This window comes from Leptodactylus fuscus, chromosome 3 (genome assembly GCF_031893055.1).
Source record: "Leptodactylus fuscus isolate aLepFus1 chromosome 3, aLepFus1.hap2, whole genome shotgun sequence".
Taxonomy (NCBI): Eukaryota; Metazoa; Chordata; class Amphibia; order Anura; family Leptodactylidae; genus Leptodactylus; species Leptodactylus fuscus.
In genome coordinates this window covers 55,275,571-55,288,385 of record NC_134267.1, presented here as the reverse complement: position 1 = coordinate 55,288,385, position 12,815 = coordinate 55,275,571, and the positions used below count along the sequence as shown (strand labels likewise).

Below are 12,815 nucleotides of genomic sequence, written 5' to 3'. Positions count from 1 at the left end.
GATCAGCTCTTGCTCCGGACCAGTGGCGTAACTAGGAATGGCTGGGCCCCAAGGTTAACATTTAACATCTTTTCAGACCCCAAGTATAATGATCGGAGACCCAGGGGTGGATACTAAACACTGTTACTTACCTCTCCTGGGCTCCAGTGCACTCCCCGCTGATGTCGGAAATCTTCAATGATGGACCAGATGTTACGTGAGCCGGGCTTGCGTCGTGATGCTTAATGACGCAGGCCCACCCCAAATAGGCCCGAAGCCTTCTGGAGTGCAGGAGAGGCAAGTAACAGTGTTTTTTTATGTTCCTTGTCCTCTCCTAGCCCTCTGACCATTATACTTGGGGGTCTGAAAGGATCCCATATGGAGACCCCAGTAGTTATGCCCCTGCTCTGGACCTCCCTTGTTCTGCAGCCCCTGCAGGCATCATGTGCGACTGCTGTAAAAGCTGAAGCCCAGACTTGCCACAAACTGATCTCTGGATTGCCACAAGTTTCACAATAACTTGATCTGAAGAGACAATCCCTTTAAGTAAATCTTGATCTGCAAATGTGAAAATGTAACCCGTGTCATGTGAATTGTCTTCTTCTGTTCTACTAGGTAGCATTACCTAAGTCATCTCTGCTATATCCCACTCTTCGGCTTATCCAGGATCCCATATGGAGACTCTGCAGGAAAAATTCTCATTACCTAGAAAACTCAATTGAAGTGTTATGTTATTCATTATGTAGGTGAAAAGCCGGAGTACAGGAGATCTATGCGGCATATTCATTCATATTCATACAGCCCCCTCCCCATGGATGGTTCTACTTATCCTCTTCCTAATAAGACCTGTTGTATGTTTACATGGCCCCTAACACAGTCACTTGTCGTCTCCGCTAATTGAGCCTTTGCATGTACACAACGTGAAGATGTTGTTGTAATAAATATTTGCAAATTTAATAATATTGGCAAATAAATATCTTATGATTTACATGGGGTTGAGATGTTTTCCAGACACCTCCTGAATACTGATCCATCACTTTGAATGTAACATCAGAAAAGACAAATAAATCTGCCCCCCTATTAGCAACGAAGGGGGTAAATGCTGATCCTGTGCCCCTATATAATATAAGACGTCACATTGTATAGCCATAAATATCTGCCTGACCGCTAGACAGGACCTGCGGTTACAGGACTGGAGCCATACATGTTTGTACATGAATTATAATGCTTATATAATAGAAAGTTGTGAATTAGAGTGGTGGACGGCGGCACGATGGCGGCCTGTTTTTCTGTCATGTATTAATCCTCGGACCTTAATGCTGAACAACATTTGTGTCATTGTCTACACAAATTTAATTTGTTTATGCACCAGTTCAGTTAATCCTACAATCTGCTTTTCTCGAATGAGACGGGATAATGGAGACATGGTCCCTCACAGGTCTTCAGGCTTTTAGATTCTGATAAAATCAGGATTCTTCACTGGGTCTTGCCTCAGCTCTGAATTAAGCCACTTTAGATGTAATTACCAGAGCTGGCTGTACATCAGGAACATCCATTAAAAAAATTGATTGACCATGCTGTTATGGGGAGGCATTTTATGAAGAAACGATCCTGATGGGCCCCGAGCTGTAAATTATGAAAGCCGAAAAAAAAAAGGGAAAAAAAAATCAGGTAAATACTTTATTAGCTGTTAATGAGTGGTTCACTGGATAACTCAATTTCTTCTTCTTTTGAAAACAGCTACTTCATGGAAGCGTGGTGCATGGCCATCTATCACGATCGCTTTATTGATTTCCAGCAAGAGGTGCACGAAATCCTAGCATCCGAGAAAGTAAGAAAAATCACTAATATCTCCTTTTCTCTAAGAGGCGTAACCTGGTCTCGTTGCTTCGTGGCTCGCTAGGACAGGCCACTTTGTTCTGCATGATGTGAGCCTGCGGGAATATGTATTAGCCTAAGAGTAATGAAATTATATATGGACACAGAGGCGATGGACTGCCTATAGAAAGAGAAAAACTTGGATGTTGTTAGGGTTGGTTCACAATACAGTTGGATGTCTGTTCTGAAAGGGTCCATTAACAATAAAACAAAACGGATACCTACCACAACGGACAATAACTAACACCAACTGATGGTAATGTGTCCGATTTCTTTACTGATCCATTTAAAGGACACAGTAGCATCAGTTACACTAGGCTCACACTAGCGCTCAGGTCCAGAGACAGACTTAACAATGGTTAGGTAGACCCCATAGACTATTATGGGGTCTATGGGTTTCCGCACAGTTTAGCCAGTTTATATTGAAACCGGTGGACAGAAAAATGCTCCTTACAGAATCCGAGTCTCCAACACAGATGTAAACCTAGCCTTTATGGATGTTTGTACATTACTGGCCATATACATTAAAGCTAAAAAATAACGGACCCTTAATGTTCGATGTCTTGACGTCCCACACAACCACTCGATCACTGGTCCAATGACAAATGGCATAGGTACCATAGAAGACAGCCAATGTGATCTGGGGGTGCACAGGTATGATAAGGTATGGTAGTGCCACCGGCAGAGCAGGCCCCTGTTATTCAGCTGGGAGCCCCACTTTCATGTAAATCCATTTTATTTATATATAAATAAGGGTAAAGTACTTAGACAATAAGAAACATCCCTAAACCATTTTTCCCATCAGTTGCATATGAATAAAACAGCAATTCACATGAAAAGCTGAGTAACAGAGGCATATTTGTAAGGGGGAGTTCACACGGAGTAACGTGCCGCGTGATGTGGCACGTATACGGCGTGTGAGACTTTGCGTGCCGTATACGCTCCCATTGATTTCAATGGGAGTTAGTCCCATATACGCCGCATTATTTTGCGGTCGTGATTTTGCAGCTGCAAATCACGGCCGCAAAATAACGCGGCGTATACGATCCAGGCTCCCATTTAAATCAATGGGAGCTTTTACGGCGCGCAAAGTCTCACACGCCATATACGTGTCACTTCACGCGGCACGTTACTCCGTGTGAACTCCCCCTAAACTGTAATATCACGTCTACAAGGGCCTGGGATTAGGTCTGTAACAATTTATTGCTGACAGACTCCTTCATGTCTATGTACACCCCTAGTCTCACGTTAACCTTGCTAGACACCACTGTATAGAGACAATTGAACAGTTTCCAGAGTGTTGAACTTTCAGATTGTCCCTGGTCTGGTATCTGCAGGGACTCTGTATTAATGTCCTATCATAAGCGATGGTACTATTATAGATTTTTAGGGCAGTTTCTGCTTTTTTTGGTACCTTTTCTCTCTTCTTAGTCCTTATTGTGGTTCTGACTGATTCAGCTGTTGGAATGATGTTTGGGGAACCCAGGTTAGAAGTAATTGTTGTATAGCAGAGGACACTTGTTGTAATACATCATATGGCTCATTGGTGGACGCAGGAAGTCTGTGATGTGCAGTGTCAGCCAATAGCTGCAGAGATAGCCAGAAGGGCTATGAGAGATGGGGCAGTTCTTAAAAAGATGCTCCAGATTGGTTTTATTATTTTTATTGTATTTCACTGCTATATTAGTTATTGAAGTGGGCATGTCGGTTCTTTTCTATTTCTTTGTCACTCCATGCATGTATTCTGCAAAATGTATATTATTTAGTCATATACAAAAATCCAAAAATAGTAAACTACAAACTACACCAATGCTTCATGAGGGGTTTGTGACATATAAAGATAGATAAAAAAAACTCCTTCCAGATCCCCTTTGACGCCACTTAGTAAAGTGTAGACAGGTAGACTGTATAGTATGATGTAGTTAAAGGGAACCGGACAGGAGAAATAATGTAGCCCACACCAGAGACATAACATGAAGCCCCTGGGCCCTAGTGCAAAATCTGTACCGGGACCCCATCTATAATATAATATATGGTTTATAGTTCTGTGAAGAGACACCTTATGGGCCCTCTAAGGTTCCTGGGCCTGGGTGCAACAATACTGTCTACACCCTCTCAAGCTAAGCCCCTGGCCCAAACCATGCACAGCCTGAAATCCCAGCAGGTTCCTTCCCTACAAACAGCTCTGTTTTACACAGTATGAGAATAAGCCATGAACGGCCAGAGAGTCAATAGGACAGGTCCTGCCCGCGCCCTTACCTGGCATATGTCTTAGGCCCCACATTGGGAAATAGCTGCTTTTCTGTTGCAGATTTTGCTGCCCTTTTTTTTTGCAGCGAAAGTCAAGAGTGGATTGACCAGAAAGGAGAAGTAGAAGAGCTTCCTTTTATATTTCCTGTTCCTTTTCAAGCTACTTTCGGCAGCTTTTCTGCAACGTGGGGTCTTGGCCTTAAGCCAGGAAAGGTCAGATGTGACATGAGGATACTGCATGTGATAAGGGAAGCTAGTAGTTCCTTTTATACTATGGGCTATGATGGGGGTAGGTAACCTTCACCATTCCACCTGTTGTAAAACTACAACTCCCAGCATGTATTCTTGCTCTGTTGGTCTTAGGACTCCCATGGAAGTGAATGGAGCATGTTGGGAGTTGTAGTTTCACAGCAGCTGGAGTGCTGAAGGTTGCTGACCCCTGGCCTATGACATGATAACCTGATACATTTGTAGTTTTTGATAGTCTCCCTTTTTGTGGTCGTGGACCTTTAAATGTTCAGCATAAAATCGGAGAAGAATGGGAGAGTTTAGTTTGGCACCCATTCTTCATGCAGAAACCTAGGGGTCATTAGTATAGAGTTACATGCGCTCGCTCCTCATTAGGTGGAGAGCTGTATACGGCTTTATGGCTTTTAGCAGTCATTAAGGTTTCTGAAATGTTTTCCAGTGTGAAAACGAAAAGATGTCATAAGAGCCAATTGGAGACATTGCAACAGATTTGGGTGAAGTCAGATGAAGATTTATTGCCGGAATGAATCCATTGCTACCTGTTGCGGAGATGACAGGGAGATGGAGAAGGCTGTAGAATGGCCCAGGCTGTATTAACATTTTAGTAGTATGCCAGTTTTACATAGGATTGCCAATATTCTCTGCACGAGAAGACTAAAATTTTGGCATATGTGCAATAGCCAGGCCTGGCTCACATCTGTGTTCAGTATTCCATTTGGAGAGTCCGCTCGGGGACCCCCCATATGGAATACCGAACGCATTAAAAAGCGGTGAGCAGTGAAAGCACACGGACCCCGTAGACTATAATGGAATCTGTGTGTTTTCTGCATGAGTCATGCAGAGAGAAAAGTACTTCAGAACTATTTTTCTCTCCGCATGATTCGTGCGGACACCGCATAGAAAACGGACCCCATTATACTCTATCATTATACTCTATGCTTTCACTGCTCACCGCTTTTTATTGCGGACTCCACGAACAGAATACCAAAGGCTGATGTGAAGCAGGCCTCAGAGAAAAACCTCATCGCCATGTATAGAGCTAAACATCGTGTCCATACAGGTACAGTGTAAACCACAAAAGGACTAATATCTTAGGAAAGATGAATAAACCATAAATAAATAAAAAATCCAAAAGTAGTACCCACCCCTGCAAAAACACATACAAGTCTCATAAAGAACAGCTTTTCACTAAATGTAGAGAAAATGAATAGTTTGTGCTTATATTGTCCGGGTGCTTTCATTCATTAAAGGGGGTGTCCGCGGAGTTTCATTTTACTTTCTTCCTCCGGGGATTTTTTTTCAAGCTGAACTTAGTGGTTCCAGGTGATTTCTGACCCAGATCATAACCAGCGCCCGTCACCTTGGGCACTCCACCTCCTTCCTCCTCTTCCATTTTCACAGGTGTAGGGGGCCGGCAGTCTATAGAAACAACATATTCTACAAGTTTCTATTAAAGTGTAACTACCTTTTTTTTTTGCTATATTGTTGGGGAGCGTCTGGTAACAGTTTTTGTACTATACTTTATTAACCTGTTTAACTTCCTTTTTATTATAAAACAGGCTGCAATATTCTCCTTAGCATCCATCTAACTGAGCGGTTACTAGGGAAAGTCATACACAGTTGTATTGTGAATATGCAGAGGTGAAGCATTTACCAAAGGGGACGGTCACTTCAAATGGCCGTAACTCTGGTTTTATACCACGTAGAAAAATGGTTCTGGTATCATATGCTGCCAAAACGTACTAGCTATAACAGAACCTGAGATATCACTAGCTAAAAAACATTTGAACTTAATATGCAGCAGTTCATGCTGTATGTAAAATCACATTTTTGACAGTGTTTTTTAACTAGTGATATGTCAGGTTCTATCATAGCTTTCTAGGTGGTATAAAACCGGAGATACAGCCATTTGTAGTGACCATTCACTTTGGTAAATGCTTCAGGTCTACATACTACATTGAGTACGTGTACAGAGGGAGTCTCCTTGGTAATGCTTAGTTAGAGTATTGCTGAGGGAACTTTACAACCTCTTTTCTATTAAAAGGAAGTTAGATAGGTTAATAAAGTATATTACAAAACACCCCAGACACAATGAAAAAAATAAAAAATAAGATGGGAGTTATACTGTAACAATAAAAGAATAATAGCACTAAAGTCATGTCGTCTAAAAATGAAAATAAAGAAAGATGTAGGCGAAGATGGGCTCCGTCTTGGAGGACTCGGCACAACTCCCAGTCATCTTAATGGGCACCATGTAATATCACATTTCTCCTGCTTGGCTGCCTGTAACTTCTACTAGTGATAAAAGCTGAAACTCGATCATGTCCTCATTTAGTAAAGGGGCTGTCTAGATGAGACAGACCCTATAAGCGGTTAAATGCTCAGTTTTTATTTTATTATTTTTTATGGTATAGTCATATATTGTGTGACTGAAGCCTATATGGCACCATACAACACATCACTAATGCAACAACAAACATGGTAAAAATACCTAGCTGACATCCATGTTTTTGCTGTAATCTTCTCTGGATGATTTTTATTATTTATTAAGGGAACAACTTTAGAAAATATTTCTCAAATGACTTCTACGGTATGTAAAAGTGCTGCACAATGCGGCTCTGTACATTGGATCAGAACACCAGAGTGCAACATTTACGGATTATAATATGCACCTTGTTACTGGACGTGTGGTTTTATGGATCACTAATGGTCAGTAAGAGTAGATAATCAGTAAATATGTCACTGTCTTCGGTGAAAACACTGGTGGAAGGATCTAGTGTGCGGTGGCATCCTCAGAGATATAATGTTGAATCATAGTGAGAAATCTACTAACCCATCTATGCCAGTTTTCTGGCATAAATGAGTGGAAATATGATGCATTGTGTTCTCCGCTATGTTTTATAGCTAGGCCCCTAGGAGCCCTGAGAGTGTTCTCCACTATGTTTTATAGATAGGCCCCTAGGATCCCTGACAATGTCCTACACTGTGTTTTATAGATAGGTTCCTAGGAGCCCTGACAGTGTTCTACACTATGTTTTATAGATACGTTCCTAGGAGCTCTGACAGTGTTCTCCACTATGTTTTATAGATAGTCCCCTAGGAGCCCTGACAGTGTTATACACTATGTTCTACACCCCTTGAGCAGCACATTGAATTTGGGCTCATTCATTTCAATGCGAGCTACTGGAGATAGCTGAAGTACAATGTTCCTGTGGTCGGAGCCCCATGATCAGTAATTAACCCCCTATCCTGTGGGTAGGATGTAACTCGTTGTGATTGAATCCCCCTTTTTTGTTATGAGCTGCCATATAAATGCACCTGTAATGATTTTTACAATTATTGGGGTTGTCACGTCATTTTCTTCTGTATGTTGTGTCACTACAAGTAGGAGGTGACCATTTCTTCTATGTTGGTGCCCTACTACCGTGTTTCCCCGATAGTAAGACACCCCCGATAGTAAGACGTAGCGGGGGTTTCAGGGAGGTCGGCTAATGTAAGACGTACCCCGAAAGTAAGACATAGTGAGACTTTCGGGGTAAAAAGAATGTAAGACACTGTCTTACTTTCGGGGTGTCTTACTACTGTATCGGGGAAACACGGGGCTCCGCTGTGCTGTGAGAGCCGGGGGAACGCCCCCTCCCTCCCTGATAATGCTCGTCTATGGACGAGTACTGCGAGCAGATGGAGGGGGCGTTCCCCCCGGCTCTCACAGCACAGCGCGATTGGCTGTGCTGTGAAGAAGGACTTTGCCGGTTAACCCCCTCGTGCCAGCCGCTTCTATTCATTTCAATGGCACGCTTCCATTGAAATGAATGGAAGCGCTCGGCACGCGAGGGGTTAAAGCGATTCTACCATTAAAAGAAGTTCTTTCCTCTTGAACACGTCGGAATAGCCTTAAAAAAGGCTATTTGTCTCCTACCGTATGCCATAGCCAGCGCCGCCTTCTTCCTCAGCTGCGTCCGCCCCGTCCGTGTTTTCTTTGGGTCTCATGGATGACGCATGCGCAGTCGGCTCTAACAGGCTCTCGCAGCCAGAGCCGACTGCGCATGCGTCATCCATGAGACGGGGACACAGACGGGGCGGACACAGCTCAGGAAGAAGGCGGCGCTGGCTATGGCATAAGGTAGGAGACGAATAGCCTTTTTTAAGGCTATTCCGACGTGGTCAGAGGAAAGAACTTCTTTTAATGACAGGGGTTGATGGATTGAAGCGGCGGCACGCGAGGAGTTAAGCGCCGGCCGGCGGCCGCTTCCATACATTGCAATGGGAGCGTGCTATTCAAATAGTATTTGCGCATCTCTAACTTCAATTGTTAAATTGAAGTTAGAGATGCGCAAATACTATTTGAATAGCACGCTTCCATTGCAATGTATGGAAGCGGCACATAGACTTTGCTGGCGGCCGCCGCTTAACTCCTCGCATGCCGCCGCTTCAATCCATATGATTGATGATGATGATGATGATGGGGGAGGGGGTTTCCCAATATAAGACATACCCCGAAAGTAAGACATAGTGGGACTTTTGGGGGTAAAAATAATGTAAGACACTGTCTTACTTTTGGGGAAACACGGTAGAAGTGAATTGTGCATACTCCACTCCCAACAACACAGGAGAGGAGATGTTTATGTCACTGTGTTAAAGCTAGAGTTCAGTTTACTTTGTGGATATAACCATATACGTGTCCCCCCAGCCCCACAACTGATGTCTCCTAAACTTTATACAAAATTGACTATTAATGTTGTATAATAGCGGAAATACCTAATAAAAATGAGCCATATATTCACGATTATCGCACATTCCATAATGTTTATTAGTAAAATGAACATGGCCCATTGACTTGCCCTCAGTCCGTCATTGCCATTGTCAGGCGTGACATCCTTTGTGCCATGACACGAGAGTAATAATTTAGGAAAGATTAGGAGCCATAACAAGTATACCCATTAGTGCATTGTTGGGACGGTGCCTGTAAGGTGCGGCCCTTTGTGTGCAGTATGTGACTACGGGCCAGGAATGTTGTTCTTACAGTCTGATAATATGGCGGTGAAGGTGCCCATGTGCACACACAAGAACGTCAGCTAATCCTCTCAGATAGCCACAGCCACCAAACACATTTAACTCCTGCTGTGAAGATGCTGGACCAGCTGCCTCCATGTCTGATGCCAGCTATTACCATCCTCTTGGTAGTACATGCGGATGTTCAGCTTGCTGCCTCCCTTGAGACATAGTCATTTTTACAGAGCAGCCAAGCATCCTTTATTAGAGGGACGGTGATCCCAAATCTCTACATTTGTAATGCAGGACTGAGCATTTGCTATCCCGAGGACAAAGATGAATAACACTTTGTTTCCCTGTTTCAGAAATGACGGCATCATGTCATTTATTTTTGCACAGAAATGATGTAGACTACAATAAGCCATCTTACTGCGGATACTTAGGGCACTAATCCAGTCACTTTTAATAGCGTGCAGACAAGAGCGCCGACTTCACTCCATTAATGCATTTTTTTTCATCCCAGATTTTTATATCATTCATTTACCGCTCTCTGGTGATTTCATTAGATTTCGTTGGTTTTATTGTATGTCAACACGACGATAAAATTTCTGAAGCTATTGCAATAAAATATTGGCAAAAATTCTGTGAACTGTATTGATTCCAGGTACTGGGTCCGCGTCTCACTAAATCATTCCGGGCGGCGTCACTAAGAAAATATTAGGGTTAGATCTCACAGAACCCGAGATCCAGTATCATCCTGGTGTTAGATATTTAACCCATAAGGCACCCGCCGGAAGGTGCGGAGATGTAAACCCTGCCTGTCCATACTTTGTACTTGCATTGCAACTCAAAAACAGGAGCCTTTCTGAGAAAATCTTCATTTCCTTCTGGTTTATGTCAAAAGCCATAATGCTTGTAGACATTAATGCACTTTCTGTCAGTGTTTCCCCATCTTCCCCAAACAGTGCAGATTAAGGTTTCTCCTTTATGTTTTATCACAGATATGTTAAACATAGCCCCGGGCGTGCACACTATGCCGCCTCCGTAGCCCCTGATCCTCTGCTTTGACTTTCAATTAGGCGTATTCCGCTCGCTGCTAAACTCTCGCCCCTGTCCTTGTTATTTCAGGGCTGTGTCTCTTATAGATTTGCCTTTTGAGGTTTGTAGGATATACATTTGTTTTCACTTATACTTTTCATAGGACTGTTAGTTTTGCTTTTCTGCTTTATGAAAATTGTGCCGTAAATTTTTGTCATTACAAACGTGTTTTTTTTTTTAAGTTTGTAATTTATTGGAAAATAAGGTGATTTACTGAGCGCCATCATTGTTGGCGAAGATCACAACCACCGGAGAAGCCAAGTAATAAATATATTCAACTGGCTAAGAGGAGGAAAAGCGCTCAGCATAAAACATGCATCAATGTGGTGTACAGGTACAATAGGTGAGACCTGTACACCTGACTATTTGGTCAAGTTCACACTGAGTTTTTTGTTCAGGATTTTGAGGCCATATCCGCCTCAAAATCCTGACCAAAAAGACGGCTCCCATTGAAATCAATGGGAGATGCTCAGGTCTTTTTTCCGGGAGCCGTTTCTTTCAGCTACTGGAAAAAAGAAGCGAGATGTTCATTCTTCAGGCCGTTTCGTCTCGCGATTCGGCCTGAAGACACACCTTCCTGCGGTCTAGGCCCATTCATTGGGCGTAATCCGGAGCGGAGTGCGCAGCTGGATGCCAGTGGAGTGCACCGGCTTTCAATCGCAACTACTCAGCTTTTGGTCCGGGACCGGAGGCGGCCTCCGCCTCCAGTTCTGGACCATAAAAAATCCGTCTGAACTTACCCTTATATAGATTAATGTCACAAGCTCAGGCGGGTCCCCGAAAGGTATTGATAAATCTGCCCCATTGAGTATTAGCTAAACACCACATCAATATCTATGGAGCACGACGTGCTGCGGCCTAGTGGTCTAGGGCAGGCAGCCAGCAGTTATGTGATCAGCCGACTGCTATATCATGGATCACATAGGTAAAGGTATATTGTGCGACTATTCACCACTTACTATTTTTAGGTTAAGTTTGTAGATCAACAGATCCTTGGAGGGAATGAAAAGGGCTACCATTATTTTGTGACTGTGACATATATTTATTTCCTTCCACAATAAGATGATCACAAGATCCCAACATGCTGAAAGAGTCCAACTACAACACAAGGTGTCCCACTCCTGGGACTTACAGTCATCTGCTGTAACCTATGGGAGTTCCTGGGAGTAAGTGTTTAGTTTCCCTTCAGCACCCCCCACAGGAGAAATAAAACATTACACAGTGTCCATTCAGTCAGTGAATCAACGTGGACAGGACATGTTGTCAGCAGAGAGAGATGCTGTGTGTAGATGCCAAGAGACCAGGACCCTTGGCAATTGTAGTCTATGTCTAGTGAGTAAGCACTTGCGCCATTTTCTAGGTTGCTGATTCCCTGTGGTATATACACTCTATACCGCTAGAACTTGTATAATCTGCTTTACAATGTCTAATGAATGTGTAACTTACTTATCTAGGTGCATGACCAGCCGTCCATGAAGGAATTAGCTCAGAAGGTCACAAACGATGAATTGAATCTGGCGGAAACCCCCCAAAAATACCTGAGACGCATACTTGAACAAAATGGATACAAAAGTGACATAGAGAAGAGAATCCTGAGCTACCTGAATTACAACAGCAACCACTTATCCATGTTTGCCAGGCCTGGAATTGTATAGGAAGAGTTTACTGAATTGATGTCCCTTGTCACTCTATGGTACTCTACATAGTGCATTCTGCATGTCAACCTGCAGGGGGAGCTGCTGCCTTCTCCCCACTGTCTAGGGACGAACTTTTAATAAACATGAATGTACCTTTTACCTGTTTTTGTGTAGTGTTTTCTCTCTTCTTACTGTATGTTATGTCAATTAAAATCAGAAAACAAGCCGGCCCTGTGTGCGCTCATACATATACAGGGATTTAATGCATATACTTGCTCAAACAGGTGCAGGTGTACACGACGCTTCATTCTAGTACTATTTCATAACCATTATATAAAGAAACATGCATGAAACATCCATAGAGAACTGACCATGGCTTCTACAATCTGCATATATTTATAGGGGGCGCCACAGCTATATTGGTTGAGCCTTGCTAGGTCATGTGCTTAGATATTTCCTTTATCGTAATTGGATCATTTGGTTCCATCGCCTAGGGCGCCTCTGCCGCATCTCCACCTCTACCAATGCCCCAATACTAATTTGCCAGTGACTTGTTGACCCTAGGACGGACCATCAGGTGATTTCCTCCAATTCTTTCATCTGCCGGATTAGCAGGAATTAACATAAGTCTCTGTAATTATTGGAGTACAGTATATTGATTCTTTTTCCTTCTGTCTAAGGATCAGACAAGGTCTCTGCTTATCTGCATGGTCAGCGCCTGGCCTCTCTCCT

General features: G+C 43.1%; 1 protein-coding gene across 1 annotated transcript in view; it reads left to right on the top strand.

Annotated features, from left to right (window-relative positions):
- Nucleotides 1-12,205, top strand: part of CFAP61 (cilia and flagella associated protein 61) — a 227,796-nt gene extending 215,591 nt beyond the window's left edge. The window contains exons 26-27 of the mRNA XM_075267626.1: nt 1,720-1,810; nt 11,901-12,205. Of these exons, the coding sequence (XP_075123727.1) occupies nt 1,720-1,810; nt 11,901-12,101 (292 nt within the window). The 3' untranslated portion in view covers nt 12,102-12,205. The remainder of the gene's footprint in view (nt 1-1,719; nt 1,811-11,900) is intronic.
- The last annotated feature ends 610 nt before the right edge of the window (nt 12,206-12,815 follow it).